This window comes from Condylostylus longicornis, unplaced genomic scaffold (genome assembly GCF_029603195.1).
Source record: "Condylostylus longicornis isolate FDR11 unplaced genomic scaffold, ASM2960319v2 ptg000111l, whole genome shotgun sequence".
Taxonomy (NCBI): Eukaryota; Metazoa; Arthropoda; class Insecta; order Diptera; family Dolichopodidae; genus Condylostylus; species Condylostylus longicornis.
Window position 1 is genome coordinate 71,593 of NW_026578079.1, and position 20,557 is coordinate 92,149.

The 20,557-nt window shown below is 31.3% G+C and overlaps 1 protein-coding gene across 1 annotated transcript in view; it reads left to right on the plus strand.

Moving 5' to 3' along the window:
- Positions 1-6,141: 6,141 nt before the first annotated feature.
- LOC129614566 (calcium and integrin-binding family member 2) overlaps positions 6,142-20,557 on the plus strand; it is a gene marked incomplete at its 5' end in the record, with an annotated part of 66,394 nt that continues 51,978 nt past the window's right edge. Inside the window, one exon of the mRNA XM_055529257.1 lies at positions 6,142-6,415. Within this exon, the coding sequence (XP_055385232.1) occupies positions 6,142-6,415 (274 nt within the window). The remainder of the gene's footprint in view (positions 6,416-20,557) is intronic.

A 20,557-nucleotide genomic window follows, 5' to 3' on the forward strand; every position in this document is an offset into this window, starting at 1 on the left:
CAGTTACTCAAGGATTAGTAAGTTGTTGAATGAAACAAAAACAAAGCTAGATGTACCTAGTTTTTAACATTAAGTGTGAATAACGAACTTACCTCTTTCTTAAACAAACTTAACTTAACTTAAGAAATGATATGGAAATCTTCAATTGTAAATTTTCGAAGGCAAATTATTTGCTATCAAAATTTTCTTTTAACAGTATTAAAAAACTTTCGGTTCTCAACAATATTTTTCTTTATTTGCCAATGTAGTAAACTATTGTTTAAATTAATATGTTAGTACACATAAAGAAAAACTTTTGTATATAATTTAAAAAAAAGCGAGATATGCAATCGGAATAATTCATCTCGCTTGAAAATTACTGTACAAGTATATGATAGTTACTCACTTTCTTCTCACTTTCCGAGTAAAATAGCGAGATAGGCGATCAGCTCCTAAAAGTTTTTGTAAGTGATTTTCATTTTAAGTCGAGTTAAGAAAGTGAAATCTTACGGTTTTGCAAAAGGCATAACATTTTATATCGACTTTAGAATATTTACCATTTTAGTATAATTAAAAAATTTCCAAAAAAAAAAGGCATAACATCCTTAGTCCGGCTTAAGATGTTTTGCTTTGTGCATAATGAAAAATATGGACTTAAGATGGTTTAACAAGGTCCATAAAATGGAAACGGAGGGGACTAGGAACAACGGAATCCAGTTAAAATGTAGATCTAGTATTTCAAAAGTTCAAAAACGTCTGACAAGCGAAAACACCTTAAGTCGCTTTAAGATGTTTTGCCTTGCTTGTAGCGAATTAAAATTGAATAATTATCATTATTCAAATGTTAATTAACTGGAGAATTAATTCTGATGTTAAATGGAATGATGCTGCTATTTTATATATTATAGAAAAACATCTTTTCTTACAGCCTCAATACAAACTGTAAACGTAATTTACTATAGAGTCTAGTTTTTAAGGAAATTTCCTAAAACAAATTTAGTTTCGTATATTGTAAATAACTTTCACTTTTTTACATTGTATAAAGTGATTACGATTTTTGTCCATTGTTAGTTAAGAAATTTATTTTTTTTAAGAACTTTGTCAATAATGAAAAAGCTCATAGTTTTTTCCTTTTCAATTATAAGGTTTAAATGATGAATAACCATCAATACCATATTAATACCATATTAATCAATAACATATTAATTAACACAGTACTCAAATTTTGCATAAATTAATATGGTAATACGGTAACTTAAAGTCATAGTCTGTCCCATAGTCAGCTATGGCATATTTATTCGCACATAGGATAACAAATTCGTACAGGTACTACAGAGTTGACACGGTTAACTCTATATTTATTGTTTTCTTTTAATTTCGTATTTCTTAAATTTAATGGTTAGAACTTAATTTTCTCCAGTGTCTGTGTGTGAACACGTGTATCTCAAGTTAGACTGAACCGATTTTCATGAAATTTTATATTAATAAGTTTATTTCGACTATTGCACGGATTATTCAATAATATCAGACCTTGGAATATATCAGACCGCGAACCGGAATTTTCAGCAGGCCTGTTTTACATTTTTGATCATTCTGAAGAAAATATTCAACAGATTTACTTAAAATTTCATATATCGATGGTGAAGCGCACAGATATGCTAAGTAACAAATTTAAAATTGTGCATATTTATTCGCCATCGATATATGCTACATTCGACCGTACGCGAAACTTCCTAACTTTTGGAAGAAATCAGGTGTCGGCAACTGGAGATTTACTGTGGGCCGAATATACATTTTTGCGTATATAAAGGGAAATAATCAACCGATTTCATTGAAATGTAGTATTTGAATTAGAGGTAGTAAAACAATGAATCCCTAATTTTCTTGGAAAGATCAGCGCTCGAAAATTGAGCTAAAGGCCGATTTTGCCTTTTTTTACCATATCTGCGGGATTGATGGAATTTCTTGAAATTTAATATGAGTTGTGGCTGTTACCAGAAGTTTCTGTTGAACTTTTCGTATGATTCGGAAAGCCCAAAATGAAACTCTACTAAGAGCCAAATTTACATTTTTCTACGTATGTTAACTAAAAGCTTATAAGTGTCTAATTGTAGAGAAGTGTTTAAACCCATTTTCATAATCTTTTTGAATGCTTTTACTAATCTGGACAATATACATTGCAGATTTTTCTATATTAATATCTAATATGTTCAAAATTGAATTGCTTACATTCATAGCATTGTCAACATTTTCTGTTATATAGTTTTTATACCCGTACGAACGTATGTTCGAAGGGTATACTAAATTTGCCTTACCGTTTGTAACGCTAAGAAATAACGGTCTTAGATATAGACTCAAGTGTATGTTTTTGATCAGCGTCAAATTCTGAGTTGATTTAGCTTTGTCTGTCCGTCCGTCCGTCCGTCCGTCCGTCCGAACGATAACTCAAAAATTAATTGAGCTAAGTTCACCAAATTTTCACAAATGATTTATTGTAGTAAGTGCCAGAACCCTATTTAAATTGGACATGATCGGGGTACCGGTTCGGGTCGCTGCCATACAACTTCAAAATTTATTTGGCTATATCTCAGAAACTATAAAAGTTATGGTATTGAAATTTCACACAAACGAATATATTAGTAGGGCCAATATGCCCCAGAAAAGTCGTTGAAATTACTTGGCTCCTTCTGGTACCTGTCATACAACTTCAAAAGTTATTTGGCTATATCTCAGAAACTATAAAAGCTGTGATATTGAGATTTCACACAAGTGAATATATTAGTAGGGCCGATGTATCTGGTAAAAGTCGTCGAAATTACTTGGCTCCTTCTGGTACCTGCCATACAACTTCAAAAGTTATTTGACTATATTTCAGAAACTACTAAAGCTATGGTATTGAAATTTCACACAAACGAATTTATTAGTAGGGCCAATGTGTCTCATAAAAGTCGTTGAAATTACTTGGCTCCTTCTGGTACCTGCCATGCAACTTCAAAAGTTATTTGGCTATATCTCAGAAACTATAAAAGCTGTGATATTGAGATTTCACACAAGTGAGTATATTAGTAAGGCCGATGTGCTTGATAAAATTTGTTAAAATTGCTTGGCTCTTTCTGGTAGCTGCCATACAACTTCAATAGCAGTTTGCCACACACAGTATTTTGAAAACACAGCAGTGAAATTTTGCATAAATTAATATGGTAATACGGCAACTTAAAGTCATAGTCTGCCCCATAGTTAGTTATGGCACATTAGTTACTCGCACATATGATAACAAATTCGTACGGGTATCACAGAGTTGACAAGGTCAACTCTATTTCTTTCTCGTTTAAATTCTTTTTGTTTCTTTAAGACTTTCGATTTCGTAGGCATTTATTTTCACTTTCTTGCTTGAAATCTCATTTTTACTTCTCAAGTTTGTATAATTTCTTCTATTATTAGTCAACAATATCGTTGACTTTTTTAAACTTCTCAGACATCTCTTTAAAATATTCATCAAATCTGTGGAGTCGTTTCAGTTTGAGATTAATTTTTGCATGTAAGGAAATATCTGGAGATTTTAATTTGGGAATAGTAGAAATTTTACTGCTGGAAGGTATACTTAATTCGGATGAGCTGATACTTACCAGAATATGTTGTCTGATTCTACATATTTTTTGTATTCTTCAGTATATTTGCATGTCCCATCACAAAGAACTTTTTTTGTTTGTCTTTTAAATGAACTTTTGCATGAACTACTAACTTTTCATGTTATTGTATGTGGCGCCATGTTAAATATATTGTTTACTATTTGAGGTTCCCGTGTACGAAATGTACGTTGGATCATATTTGAAACGAATGTTTCTTGATCTGCTTTGTTGCTATTACTCAACCTAGACGGTCTTATGAGTGAACTAGTTTCGGGTGTTTGTTCTGTCATTGTACTTATTAACTAGTTCGCGAACTGATTAAATGTAATTGTAACGAATGCTATATGAATTTATTGATACCAAAAATTTAAGTTGTGTGAAAATCGGAAGAGTGAAAAATTAATATTTCTTTTTCACCATTTAAAGTTATTTTGTTTTGCCTAATAAGCCTTTTGTTTTCTATTCTAAATCAATTTAATTCTGAAAAATATCAATTTAAGTTATTAAATTGTTAAACATCATTTTTGTATTGTATTTTTTTTTTATTTAATATAAATTTAAGAATTTACCTTTCCTTACTTTACTCTTTCCTTAAATTCTGATATAATTAAAAAAAATGTTTTTTTCTTGATTTTTTTTGTGGATACGTGTATTTTATTGCAAATTTCTGGTAAATATTCAATTTATCAAAATTGCGTTGCAAAAAAAATTTAGAGTAAAAATTTTTGAAATTTTTTTTTTTAAATTTCAAACTTTGGTAATTTATTAGTTAAATGTATTTTTGGCACACTTACGTTGTAGACTTAAGTGTACTTTAAATTTTTTCGAAAATTTAAATAATTTAATTCTCAAAAATTAAGAAATTTACTTTTGAAATTAAGTGATTTATTTTTCAACAAATATAAGTAATATATTTTTCAAATTTTCGGTATATTTATTATTTTTATTTTAAATAATACATTTTTTTCTAATAGGTTTTTTTTCTAAATTTTGAGGGAATAATTTTGTCGGCTATTTTATTGAATGTTTTGATATTATTTGTGGGAAAAATATTTTGTTGAATAAGGAATTTTTGGTAATAAAATTTATGAAAAATAATTTACGTTGCGATAACTTATATGTGCAGATATATTAATATTAGAATATAAATCATTTTCGTTATATTATATTGTATTAAAATATAACTCCAACAACAAATTTTTGTTATCAAAATAAGAATAATAACTTTTACTTCTCAGGCGTACTTTATGATAATTTACCATCAATAAACTAAAATTAAAATTGGTATACATAAAAATGTTGCTGAGATGTAATAGAACTTTAATTTCGTTTGTTTTAATCATTTTATTTTTAACATACTTTACTACCATCTCGTTGATAACACAAAATTGTTGATTTTGGTTAACACATTGGTTTAGCTTGGAAATATATTCAAGTGTAATTTTGTTAATTTCATCTAAAGTAAATAATTTATTATCAGTATCGAAATTTAAATTAGTACTCTTACACAAACTATTATTATTTCTGTTAGTGATATTAGTACTTGTATTTATACTGTTAAAATTTTCCAAAGATTTCCAAAGTTTTCTAAACTTTTGATTCTAGTGTATTTGAAAACTTAACTTTTGTATTGATACTTTGGCGCCCTGTATTTCAAGAAGGAACTCGTATTTGTCTATTTAATATACTAATGTATATAGCACGGTTTGGACATTAGACGTCAGTTGAATGGTGATCTATTTTACAACCAGCACATTTTTGTGAACTAGTTTTTGGGCATAAATCTGTCATGTGTTCATCAGCGCAATAGGCACAATTTTTTACCCTATAGCCAAACATTTGGCAATTGTGACATTGCGTTAATTATTGGAGCTATTAACTTTATACTCCCAACGAACTTTATAGTCAAAAATATATTTGTACTCACTTCGAAGTGTGTTAATTTTTATTGTCTTATTTGCGAAATAAATTATGTATAAAATGAGATGTAAATCACTTTGATGTAATAATCTTGGATTTTATGTTCTTTCATAAAATTATGTAGGAAATTCGTATTACTTTTTATAAGCGCAATAGGGTGAGTTTTTTATTTGTAACTCAATCTGTTTTAGCTAGAATTTGCAAGGGATTAAAAGAATTTATATTATTATATCAAACCCCGGAATCTTTATCAATTTTAATACTTTTTTTAGTATTTCGACTCCTTAACAAATTATTAGATGATTCTAATGCATCATATATTATACTTCTACGTTTACGATTTATTTAATTTTTTGTTCTTATTTCAGAGTTCACTAGAAAGTTTTTTAGAAGCTAATAAAAAGTCCAAATAATGGAAACTTTTTCAGAAGTAATAAAATTGGATTTTACTTTAAATATTTGAGAGCTATGTATCTACAACTCTTTCCAACAATTATTTGTGCAATTATTTGTGTTTCCAACAATTCTGATTTTTTCTTATAATACTTTTGCGCACCTTTATATAAATTTATGGACATGAATTTTCTTTTATTACATTGTCTTTTTTTATATTGTGTTAAGGGTTTACAAACGTTTCCGGGAGTTGCGTCCAGATTTAATACCAAGGCAAATGACGGATAATCAAGTGTGTAACGTAAGAGTTCCACGAAGCTTCATTGAAAAAATGCCAGAGTTAAAGGAAAATCCTTTTAAATCTCGTATATGTCAAGCATTTTCACGAGATGGTCTTGGACATTTATCTTTCGAGGAATTTTTGGATTTCTTATCAATTTTCAGCGAACAAACACCTCGTGACATAAAAGTTTTTTATGCATTCAAAATTTATGGTAAATAGTTTTTAATTTAATAGTTATTATACAAGTTAAACATTTGATATCTTTTGTAAATTATAGTTTCTTTTACTTTAGCTTGCTAAATAAGACTTTTACAGCACACGAGTTTCAACAAATTAATCGCATACTAAGAAACATGATTTCATATAAATAGCATAAAAATTTTTGTATTCTTTATAACTCGAACATATGGAGTTATCAGTAAAAATCAAAATAAAATATACACAAAGAAAATGAAATGGCCGATATGCAAAAGTAATTTTTAATATTATAAATGGTGAAAGTATCTACATTTTATCACTTACACCTAAAATTTGTTTTCGGAAAATTTTCAAAAGATGTTTTTAAACATAACGAATAAAAAAATTCTATTGCAATTTTACATACTAAGACTTCTTCCAAACGAAAGCTATCAGTTCTGCTTTGCCAAACCCATATATACAATTTTCTGAACACAATGAGTTCCACGCAACACCAATTGCCTTCTATGCGAAGCAGAAAATTTTCTCTCGAACCAAATGAAATTGCCCCCCGCCATCAACAAAGTCAAAATGAAATGCGGTCTGCAGATCATGCAACTCAGCTGCTTTGCATATGTGAGTGAAAATTGATTTTAAGATGGATGGCTAAACGAGTTTGAACTGACGAGTTTGTTCCACAATTCGATATTAATTGCTCCGATTAGATATTAAATAATGAGCCTCCAGGTCGAAATAGCTTTGTGGAACGGTGTAAACAAAATTATAACTATGAGGTTGTATATTAATATTGCGTTGCTTTCAATTCGGACTTTACAGCCTTATATAACTACGAAATTTCCACGATAATAATTCTTATTCGCTCATTTTTATTAAATTTTTTAATTTAAGTTCCTATACGCTCATTTTTAATAAATAAATAATAGAAATTAGAAAGAAGCAAATAAATTAAACTTTTTGTTACATTTTTCAGTATTTAAAAGAGGCGTTTCTTAGAGAGAAAGAGCATAAAACAAGTTTATTTTGACAAATCCAATTTGAAAAATTTTAAAACTTTTAGTGAATTACATACATGAAAATTTAAAATTGAAAATCTGATTGAAATAATCAAAAATAAAAGATATAAAGAATAATTATAAAGTTCCTGGAGGGTGCTGAGGATGAATAAGGAAAAGGAAGGGGGTTGCTCCATTACCTTTTCCGTGGATGATTCCGGATTGGAAGATCTACGAAAAGCGGAGTTCCGACTTTTCCTAAACTTCTTCTGTGTTACCGATCGGGTTAAAGGAAGAAAATCCTCTCAAGGTGCTGGCGGCAGTGCCGGACAAAATAAAAAACCAATACCCACCGCGACAACGACGAGCATTTCAGGCCAACCAAAAGGGTCAAAACTCATGCAAAGTCTGAAGTCGCTCCAAAAATGGCGGCAAGGGAAACGGAAGGACCATCGACCAGCGTGCCAAATACAAGCATCCCGGGTCGAAGTCCATTTGGAAGCCCGGAACTGTTTCGGTATTTGCTGCTGGTGGGGCTAGTGTGGCACCTAGGACGGCAAAAGAGGCTGTGGCAGGGCAGGCGCCCACCAAGATGCGTAAAAAGGCGGCAATGAGAAGCAATAATGTCTTACTCGTGGAACACGTGAACACTATTTCTGATCTTCTACAGCAAAATTTAAGTGTTGTGGAGAGGTGGTGCGAAGGCGTTGGGTTAAATATGAATTTAAGTAAGAGTACTTTGTTCGCCTTCACCGGACGCAGAAGCAGGGATAGATTAACGAGCCTAATTCTGTTTGATGAACGTATTATTTATTCTAGGGAGGTGAAGTATCTGGGGTAACTCTGGATGATCGCCTCCCCTGAAATACCCATATAGATAGAGTTATCGAGAGGGCTACGGCGGCCCTGTGGACGTGTAGGAGCTTCATCGGGGGGACCTGGGGAATCAGTCCCAGAATAGCACTGTGGCTATATACGGCCCTTGCTAGACCCATCGTCACCTATGCGTTGATTGTATGGTGCCGTAATAGCAGGCGGGTGTGCGGGCCAAGCTGGACGGCTCCTACCGCTGCATTGGAGGTGATGATCGGGTTGTCGCCACTGCACCTCCATATATTGAAGGAAGCTCGGCTAGTGACTTACCGACTTCTCTCTGGCGAAGACAGGGCAGGGCTAAAGTTGGCCCACAGAACTCACAGAGACTTCATTGAGAGCGATCCGATTCTAAGAATAACCATATCGGATTCCTGTCTGCCGCGGTACAACTTTGACCACAAGTACAGGGTTCTGTTTCCCGATCGATGGACGTGGGATCGGGATGGCCCGGTACTTGAGTCGGGTTCGAGCGTGTGGTACGCGGACGGATCCAAATCGCAGTCGGGTGTGGGTTCGGGTGTATACGGTGTCCGCCCGGACACGCTTATATATGTAACCCTTGACCCGTATTGCACGGTGTTCCATGCCGAAACAAATGCGATAGAGATCTGTCTGAGAATCAATTTAGAAGGGGGGTATAGAAACCGCACCATCTATATGTTCTCGGACAGCAGGGCTGCACTGCTGGTGCTTCGTTCAGCTCAGGTTACATCCAAGCTGGTCTGGAGCTGCCTTGCTGCACTTATGGTATTGGCATCGGAGAACAGAGTGATGCTCATTTGGGTGCCGGGCCACAGTGGCCGTGCGGGCAACGAAGTTGCCGATGGGCTGATGCGGAGGAGAACTGGGGCTGAATTTATGCAACCGCTGCCTTTTTGCGGTCTACCTTTTTCCGCCGTGGGGGCCAGGCTTGTCTGCCTGCTCGCGGCGGAATGTTACCGTCACTGGCGGGACACGAAAGGGTGCCGTCATGCGAAAGTGTTTCTTTCGGCGTTGCTGGGAATGAGTAGGAGCCGGGTTCGCACTATTGCCCAGTGATGTACCATCTGCATAGGCTGGGGAGTCAGGCTACCCCTTGTGCAAATTTTGTGGGGGTGGCGATGAGAAGGCCGTGCTCATTCTATGCGACTGTCCGGCACTGGCTGTTCGGCGCCGCAATTGACATGGGTCCCTAAGTGTTCGTGAAAGGTTGTCCCACTCCCTTAGGGATATCTCCGGCTTTGTGGTTGGGACGGGGATACTATAAATGTGGGCGTGGAGAGGCTACAATAAGTCAAGAATGGGGGGTTACTCCTTTTCCACTCGGTTCCCTTAAAATCTACAATCTACAATGTACGTGACTAGCCTCCGTGTTTTTTAATTATATTAAATGCTTATGATTTTTCATATTTATTATTTATTTGTTGCGTTCAATATCGAATATTATGGATATATGAAAATCACTTTTATATCAATTTTTTATTTTATAAGTTTAACCTAAAAAATATTGAATATAATTTTTGCAGTGGCCTGGTCAGGGTTTGAACCCAAGACCTTTCGGTTAAAAGTCCGGCGCCATAACCACTTGCCTTTTCTTGAAATATTTTATAATTGCAAGCAATCGTTTCAGCCAGATTGGAGACACACAACCATATACATATAATAAAATTCTTGATAAGGCACTTCATTCTTGTTCTATTCTTGTTTCTTTTTTATGATTTATTTTGGGTATTAAATCTTAAGAGGATTGACTTTTTGAAAGGTCCTCGAACCATAAGATATAGTACCATCCGACGAAAATATGTGGTGAATTAATGCTAATATACCTTAATTTTTTTTAGCAAAATAAAGGTTTTTAAAAATGTCAGCTGCTATCTAGAATGACTTTTATATCAAAAATTTTTAATATTTGACAACAAGAGCATCTTAAATTAATAAAAAGCAAAATTAATAGCAATTATTTGAGTTTATACTTTTTATAAGAGCATCTATTTATTTATTTGTTTATATTTAGCTCCAACATTTTACATAACTTAAAATTATAGAATGCATAATATATATTATATACAAATTTTTAGACAGAACATATTTTTGACTTAAAATTAAATTTAAAAATTATACAGAACCAAACTTATTACTATTAATACTCAATAAATATGAATATAAACAATGAAAAACTAAAACAAGAATTGAAATAAAAAAAGGTTTATACTTAACTATAAGTAAATAGAAGTTTTTTCATCGTGTCTTTCTTCAGGGAAAAGTCAAGTCTGTGTTTGTGTTTGTTGCATAAACGCAGGATTCTGCTGAAAAGTTCATGTTTCCCACAGTTGGTCCTATGAAAAGGAACCATGAAAAGATCAGGTGAACGAGACCTAAAGTAAGAGTTAATCACAATTTTTTTTAAAATATCGCGAGAGATTAAGTTAGTTTTCATAAGCTGAAAAATTAATAACAAATACGCAACATCAGGTCTTTTGCCCAGTGTGGGTAAGTCAATTATTTTAAGCCAGTGTTCACAAGGTGGTAGAATTATGGGGTCTTCCCAAGGAAGAAGGCGCAGTGCGAACCTCAAAAATTTTTTTTTAAAAGACTTAATCCTATTAATATGTATATCGATAATGTACATATTCAAGATTCAACAATTCTTCCGAAGCATATTCAAGATAGGGACGGACTAGGCATGTGTAGAGCGATTTTAAGACAAAAGGATCAATAAACTCTTTTGACCAGTATTTAATGAAACCTAACATCGAGCTTGATCTGCATATGATATGATTGTAGTGGTTTATTAATGATAACTTGTTATCGAAGCAAACACCCAGGTCCATTATTGAATCAACTCGACTAAGAGCTTGGCCATTCAAAGAACAGCTTGTAACAAGTGGACGTCTTTGCCTAGGTAAGCACATTTGTGCACATTTACTTACATTGATTTTTAGGTTATTACTTGAACACCACTCGTAGAAAAAGTTAAGATCATCCTAAAGACAAATCGCATCATTTGCAGAGCTTATTTTTTTTTAAATTTTCATGTCATCTGCATATGTTAATACCTCACTATGCATTAACGTGGAGACAACATCGTTAATTGAAATTATGAATAGCAGTGGATCTAAGTGACTACCCTGGGAGACACCAGAATTAGACGAAAGAAGCGAAGAAATTGCTGAACGAAAGAAGATTCTGTAAGTCCTACCAGATGTATATGACTTTATTCAGGCTAAGAAGTATTCAGGGAATTCCTAGAGTTTCCATTTTAAAATAATAACATCATATGGTAGGATGTCAAAGGCTGTGCTAAAGTCTGTGTAAATTACGTCCGTTTTTTGATACCCATTTTCATTATTATTTAAGAAAACTGTCGTGGCTTCCACTAGGTTAGTCACAGTCGATTTCTTTTTCAAGAAGCCATGCTGACGCCCACTAATGAATGGCATACAATGGAAATAAATGTTGTCATATAACATCAACTCAAAAATCTTAGGAATTGCCGACAGTTTGGCTACAGGACGGTAGTTTGATACGTCATTTTTATTGTTTTTCTTATGGTTTGGCCTAATGAAAGCTTCCTTTCACACGGCAGAAAAAATACCCGAAGAATAAGACTTATTAAAAATTACAGATAAGATGGGCGCCAGAAAAAAACAGCACCTGCTCGAAATAATCTCAGGAACTCCATCTAGTTCAGGAGAAGGGCATTTTTCAACAGCAAAAGAGTTCGTGACAAAATTTGTAAAGGTAGTTTTAGGATAGTTATCAATGTGAAAAAGAATAAGATTCGGCGAAAAAGTTACGAAAAAATTTGGAAATAGTTTGGGAATTGTTACTTGTATTCCAGTCGAATTTCAAGAAGGTTAGATAACTATCACTTTTCCTCTTATAGCTTATGAACTTCCAAAAAACTTTGGGATTACGTATAGTAGTTTTATAGATATAGTAGTCGTAACGTTCTTTTGCTGCTTATTTAAATTAATCATACGACAATCGGAAATGATCACGGTCCGTGTCGCCTTTAGTGGAGAGATATTTGCGCAACAGCTTATTCTTTTTATTGCGAAATACCCTAAACTCTTGTAAAAACCATGGAGGGCCAGAGCCAGTACCTTTAGTTTTCAACGCTGGAATAAACAATTTAAATACAGCAAAAATGACTTCATAAAAATAACTCGCCATAGACTTTACATGAGTAAAGTTAAATGCTGAAGAGACTAGATCCAGTTGCTTCGATTGATGGTTTGTTATTGAGGACATTTGTTGCAAATTATTTAGATGAAAGGTATCTGTAAAATACAGCTCCAACTCACTAGAACAGTCAATTGAAATCAAAAATGGTTCCTCATTATGAGCCATCCAGCTAATTTTGAGGAGATTAAAATCTCCGAAAACAAAAACCTAATCCTCCGGGTTAAGAGAATTGCATACATAATCAATTGTCGAAAAATTTTGCATACAACTCATTACTTGAGTTAAGCGGTAAATGGCAATTGATTAAGAAAAGCATTTTGGAATTCAGCTCCATTTTAACTAAAATGATTTCAAGATCATCGAAATCTTGAATGTGATAACTAGTTTTTAAAGGCAATTAATACCCCACCTCCCTTTGGTGTGTGTCCATGCCAGAGAAATCCATGTCGGTCCTTTCTAAAAACAGAAAATGAAAAGTTGAATAATTCAAGATTATTGATGGAGGGGAACAACCAAGTTTCCATTAGAACAGAAATATCACAGTCAAAAAGAGAAGAGTTAAACCGAACGGTGTTAGTTTTAGTCCTTAGTCCACGAACATTTTGATAGTACAAAAAAAGGTGTTTCACAGTCCCTGTCATACTATTTCCAAAGTTATCAGTTAATTGGACTAAGTTATTGTTGTTCCGAAAGCTAGGTCGTCGGAAGAAAAAACTTGTTGTTTGCTTCCCTCCTCCTCTGCAGATAATCAATGGCAATATTAACATTTCATATGGCCCTTAAACGTTTGTAAATCTTTATCAACACTGCCGGCAGACTTACTTAAAGTGTCATGAAATTTTTTGAATAAGTTGTATAAAATAGTATAATCAGAGGCAAGGTCCTCACTTTCAATAAAAACCTTAACACCTAATCTAGTTTTACCATAGTGGTGGACATTCTCCGCCGCGTCGTGAAGATATGCCAAGTGCAATTTAACATTCTCATATACAGCCCGATCTCTAAAGCGAGATAGTACATAAGCACTATCGCCATCTTCAACGGACCTTTTGGACATACGAACAATCAGGGGAGTCAGCGGATCTAAAAAGTTAGTAGGCGGATATGTTTGCAATAAGCGACCGTTTGGTAGGTTGTGAGTATTGGGTATAGATATAGAAAATTGGGTGATAGCTGTGAGTGTTTTACCCTAAATGAAATTTAGGTAATTTGTTCTATTGTCGATATTTTTATCCTTGATATTATTTGTATTGTCGCTATGGTCTTTTTCATTAATTATTGCTATTGCTACCAAGATTTATGTCAGTATTACTTCCATTAATGTTGTTATTATTATTATTATTATTATTATTATTATTATTATTATTATTATTACTATTATTATCATTATTATTGTTAATGTTATAGATATTGCTATTATTATTAGTACTATCGTTATTATTATTATTATTGTTATTATTATTATTATTATTATTATTATTATTATTATTATTATTATTATTATTATTATTATTATTATTATTATTATTATTATTATTATCATTATTATTATTGTTATTGCTATTATTATTATTATTATTGTTATTATTATTATTATTATTATTATTACTATTATTATTATAATTACAGTTATTATTATGATTAAAATTATTTTTATTGTTACTAAGTCCTTATTATCTTTATTACCGACCTTATTGTGTATACAATAGGTAGGCTATGTGATGGCAACAAATTTTGAATATCGAGTTTTTTAGGGGGCCTATTTTACTCAACCAATTTACTTGAAATTTCATATATAAGCTTCACTAGACCGTCCGCGAAACCTCCTAACTTTCGGAAAAAATCAGGCCTCAGCAACTGGACATTTACAACGGGCCAAATATACATTTTTGTACATTTTGTAATTGACCGAGTTCATTGAAATTTAATATTTGAATTCCTTGTATTAAAACAATGAAAATGTAAATTTTTTGGAAAGATCAGGGCTCGAAAACTGATTTGCGAGCCGATTTTACATTTTTCACCATATCTACGGAACAAATTGATGGAATTTCTTGAAATTTGATATTTGAGTTCTGGTTGTTACCAAAACTAACTGGCGAGCATTTCAAGGAATTCGGGTAGCACAAAGCGAAACTCTTGTAAGAGCCAAATTTACATTTTTCTAAGTATGTTAACTATAAACTTACTAATGTCCTAAAAATTTGAAAGAAGTATTTAACAGACATTTTTATAATATTCTACACTTTCACTTAATAGACAATACACAATGCGGTAGGTTATGTGAAGACTACATCAGATTTCTTTTTAAGGAGGTAAAAATCTAGAGATTTTTCTGATTTAAGCGAATTTTTTGCTTAACACAAAAGAAAAATTTTCTTTTGTGTTAATGAAGGTATGGCGCGTTCATCTATCACAAAATTGTCTACTTAACAAGCAAAAGAACTCATTTAATTTGGATGAAAACTTTTCTCTACATGGCCATCAAATAATTTAGCTCTACCTTATTGTTTTTTACCCATTATCCATTAGTTGTTTTTTCAAGGAGAGGATTCGCTTTATGAACTTCATTTGAATGTCTAATCGCAATCGTGGCACTGTGTGACGTATCTCTTGCCTTTTTTTTGTGCTAATAATTCACTCGTAGCTTCAGAATAATTTTTTATACACTTTTTAATTAGAAAATCTAGTGCCTGTTCTGCATGTATATTTTAATTTCTTACTCATTCCGGGGTTCTATTAACTAAAGTGAGCTTTCCTTTGTTTTCTAACTACTTATTCAAAAATGTTTAGTACTGCGGCAGAGTAATCTAAATCCACATCAAAACAATCCTCCAAATTTACAAAATATTATGAACTCCTCTTGGATATAAAAAAAGTTGGGTCGAACCAATGATTTGTATTATAGCACTTTTCCCTTCAACAAATGAAAATACTGCTTTTAAATACAGTCTATGTATACCTCCCACACTATTAAAATTATTTTCATTCATACACGTAATTATTTCTAGGATTGCATATATTTAGGATGAATGATTTATTCAGCCTTTGAAGTAAAGCAAAAATTTATATAAAAAGGGGTTAACATAATGCTCGATTTTAAGGGTTAATTGTGTGAGTTGCAAAAAGTGGCATTTCGAAAATATAAGGTATCAAAAATTCAAATTTTACAAATTTCAAGAGGCGATAACTTGAGAGGGGATGTAGATGGAAAAAAATTTACTTCTGATAAAATAAACTATTTATTAGTGTCTAATAGCTGCTAAAATTTTAGGCTCCTACAATTGGGGGTCTATAAGAAAAACGACATCAAAGATTTAGAATAAACGGAGTTTAGATAACTGTAAATTTGAACGGCCTTTTGTTTTTTAAAGTTTAACTATAGTATGGCGCGAAAGCAGAAGCAAGTCATTGCCTTTCTGCGTTTGCAAAATTTGAAAAATGCTTATGGTTTCACTGCAACAAATAGTTAAAAATGGCAGTTTTATGGTTTTGAAGGGGTTTAACTTCTTGAGGGGGGAGATAGGTAAAAATTTTGTTTTAAGGAAATAAGTTTCTAGTAAAGATCTATGTACGTATTAAACTTCAGATTTCTATCTTCAAGGGGGTAGAAGTTTTGTAAACATGTCCACGAACGGGCGGACGGACGGGCAGAGGGAAACTAATAAGCACTTTTTTTTTTAAATATTTTGGAAAAGTGCTAAAAAAGTCGATAAGATTCGAGATTTTGTCAGTGTCTTTATACTTAAAAAAAAAACACATATTTAAAACTTCATAATGGTCATATACCATTTCGAAGATTATATTTCTGCTTTGGAAATAAAATACTTAATAACTCGTAATACTTTAAGTCAAAGTAGAAATAATTTTTATCTTTATATAATATAAATATATTTCAATATTTCTTATAGTCAAACGGACTATGATTATTTAGCTTATAAGTATAAAAGAAATCTAAAAAGGATGTAATGTATAGCAATTTCGTAAATAATCCGATTTTGATATATGAATGTTGTAACAAAGATATGCAAATAGTTCTCTTGGCAAAAGCGCTTTTTGTTTTTGAAAATAAAATATAGCTGAGTAAAAAATGCTTTGATGGACACAAGTCTAGCGGTATTCCAATAAAAACATTAGAAATATTACAATTTAATTTTTCCAATAAAAATTATTTGTAATGCGTCATAAAAACGAAAATTGATGGGAGTAATAGAGTTCAATGTAATTATAATAAAAAATATTTCTTTAAGAATACTTACAAACTCTACTTTTTAGTTCATAACATTAAAAATATCACTATGGATATGAAATAGAAAAGTTTGTATAAATGATTTTAATTAATTTTGCTTTAACTATTTTAATTTCGCTCTCCTAATAAATAGCATCGCTTGTAAGTAATAACAAAATTAAAGTTTCCCATATTAGCTACGCTCGAAGTTTATTAATTACATTTTTCGAATAACAAATACATAGAAGTGCAAACTGTGTAACAAAGATTAAACAAATTTGTTTTGTTTGAAAAATACTGTTTTACTTAATTTTCTAATGTTTTGACCTTAGTTTTTTGCTTGATAGACATGCTATTTCTAAAATTTTCCCACATTATGTTATAATATCAAAATGAAAGTCAGAAAACAAGGCTCTTCTTCCTGTAAAAAAAACTAATAGGTTGGTAATGTGGGCTATTGTAAATTATGAGTAAATGACGATTAAACAAAAATTTATTAGAAAAATATTTGTAAAATTTTGATTTTGTATTTAAATATCTCTAAAACTGAAATTGTTTTTGCAACCTGGGATGCAGTAAGAAGCTAAATTTATGTAGTTATTCATTTTAAAGAATATAGAAAGTTGACTTTATCTGTCATATCTCCTGAGTTGTAAGTAAAAATGTAAAAATTGGACAGATTTGCATATCCCAACTTTGAGGCCACATAATTTGAGGACATGAGTCCAAAAAGCAAAATGTCACTATGTGTTTTTTGTTCGTCTGAAGTCATTCTATCAGCCTTCTTTGCGAATACCGTTTAGTCCCAGACACCCTATATATATTAAAGTCACTGCATCAGCATTGTATCACTGTTTAGTAGACTCAATTTTAACTGTAATAAGTTGAGCCTCATCCGTCTCTATTTTGAATTCTTCATCATGTTTTATGGTGTCTTTAACTTTTCAAAATAGAACTACTTCCTCTTGAATGATTTACTATGATGAATAGCCCCATAATTATAACCTTACATATCCAAATCGTTTCCTAAGTGTGTCCCACTTAAGGAATGCATCAACGTGTGTGTGTGACACTACAAAACGCACCAAAATTTTTAGTTTTAAGAAAAGTCATTCATGCTTTCTACTTACAAAGCTATAAACGTTACACGCAGCAATTCGTTAATTTATGAGAAATTCCTTCCAGACCACTTTTAACCACTTAAATCGTGTAAAGAACTCATATACTTCACAAGTATGGCATCATTTGTATTATGTTGTTGTTAATATCTTTAGTTTTTACACCTTTCTTCGGCCTCTTCTTTGTATCATTTTCTTTGATTTGGAAGCTACTGAGTAATATGTCAGTCAGTTTTTAACCTTATTTCATACGAAAGCGTTATGTCATTTTTGGAGTCCTTTCATGATTATTCAGGATCCGTTTAGATTCGATAACTATCAGGATTTGCCTCTTCGCAGTTTTATGTATATAATAACCAGCACATCATATATAGCCTCTTTGATAAAATATTTTGTATTTCCTATTCCTTGGGACCTTTTGAATTGGGGAATGAACCCATTACTTCTAAGACGTTCAACTTGTACTCTCATGTGGTAAAGATATTTTTTTTATACATTTCATTCAACGACTTCCGTATATTCGCAGGACAAATTGAAAGGGGGCAACTGTTTAGTATAGTATCCACGTTATTTTCTTTTATTTTTTAATTTCATTTATTACATCTACGCATTTGAATTCATCTTCAGCTCGTCTTCTACATTTATGTTTGTTAGAGATTTGCAATCCACTTACTTTGTAATATTCATGAATACCCGCTTCAAACCAGAGTGAAAAAGAACAGACTTTGATAAAGGACATATATTTGCAAAAGAAAGTGAATAGTAAAGCCGGGCCACTTTGCCCAAAAAGTTCAAGAAAAATGGTGCCCCTATTTTTGCCTTTTTAAGTTTTTAATTATATTTTTTGGCTTCTATAACAGCATTAGGAAGTGTGTTTTTCGAATTATGTCGATAGGAGCTTCGATTCCCAAGATATCGAAACTTCTTTAACAAGACGTTCTTGAAGTTCTTTATAAGAAGTCAGTAGCACTTTTTTTTAATAATAATCCTAAAAACGTTGGGAAATAACATCAAAATAAGTTCATCGTTTTGCAATATCAGCAGAATGTGCAATTTCAGGTAAAAAAGCTATCATTCATAAAACGCGTGATATACAGGTAGAATTAATCAAACACATTCTTGTATTTTTTTAGTTTAGTTTAAGTAAGAAACCAGAACAAGAATTGGAATTGATAAAAATCTTTGTACATTTATTAATTTTTGTTTTCATTAATGTTTTTATTTTCCCTTTCGCTCAATGAATTAACTGGCGCCCGATTAAAGACCGTATTGATAGTGGTAGTGGTGTTGTAAAACAATATTTTGAAAATTTTGAAAAATTAAATTTTTTAAAATAAAAGAAAAAAAGGAAATTTATAATTGTGAATCCTTAATATACTTAAAGGCAGTGACAATTTTATTGTTAATAAATTAAAATAGTCACAATTTTATTATTAATAAACTAAAACAGTGATAATTTCATAATTAGTAATTTAATAAGAAAAAGAAACTAAAGTAAATTAATCAACGAAGCTCAACGTAGCGCCACGAGTGTTTTAAAACGATAATTTTAAAAAGAAGAACCTTTTGGAAATAAAAAAAAAAAAAAGAAAAAAGAAGAAAAAGAAAAAAAAACTGAAGTAGTGAACTACGGTTAAAAAATTTTTAAACTACAAAAAAAATATTAAATAAAAAATACAAAAGGAAATATTTTTAATGAAAATTAATAAGAAAAATAGCTATTTATTTTAGAAAAAATTTATATAAATATAACGTCCGTCAATAAGTACCCTCATAAGAGAAGAAAAGAATTGCTGTATTGGGTTAAAGAGCACAAACGACAGATAATTATTACAATTTTATTGAAAATATTAAAACTCAGAAAAAAGCTAATTGGTTCCTACTGAAAAAAAACCAAAAACGAAAAAAGATATTTATTTTCGAAAGACGGACGTCCAAAAACAAATATTGGTATCACTCTATTTTAAATATTTTTTTTGCTTCTAACCATATTTTCCTATCATTAACTAAACTAAACTATTAATTGAAAATAATTTTAAATAAAAAAAATTTTACCTGGAGGAAACATTTTAATGAAATAAATAAAACAAAAAAGCTATATTAAAATTCCAAATAAAATTTCAGAATAAAAATTATTAAATTATTATTATTAGTGTTATAAAAACAAATTGGAATAAATTGAATATGATTTACACAGGTTTACAAAATTATACTATTAATACAATTTATACAGGTTTATACACGATTCTTTTGATTTATACAGGTTTATACACGATTAAAATAAATAAATTTAATTTACACAGGGTTACAAAAAAATATTATTGAAATAATTAATTTTGATAAAAAACAATATATTACAAATAAAAAACTATATGTTTCTAAATTTTATTATAATTATTTCATAAAGAATAGCGAATTGAATAATATACTCGTTAAAAACTAGTCGTGTGTGCTTGCATTGCAAGCCTTGCAAGTATTATGCCTGTAGTTTTAAAATTATGTTCCATTCTATGGCTGAGATATTTTAAGTTTACTTTACTTTTTCAAAAAAACACCCGTAATATACATATAGATATGTTTTTTCCTAATAAATAATAAGATAAAACTTAAAATAAGAAAAGTTCTAAAAATAATTACCAAAAAATACATAATTAAACAAATAATATTAGTTCCTTTAAGATCTCATACCTTTTGAGTAATTTATTTTAGAACCACGCTTTGAGTTATGTCGCATAAAATCGTAAAATACCTTTTATACTTTTTAAGCACTTTAA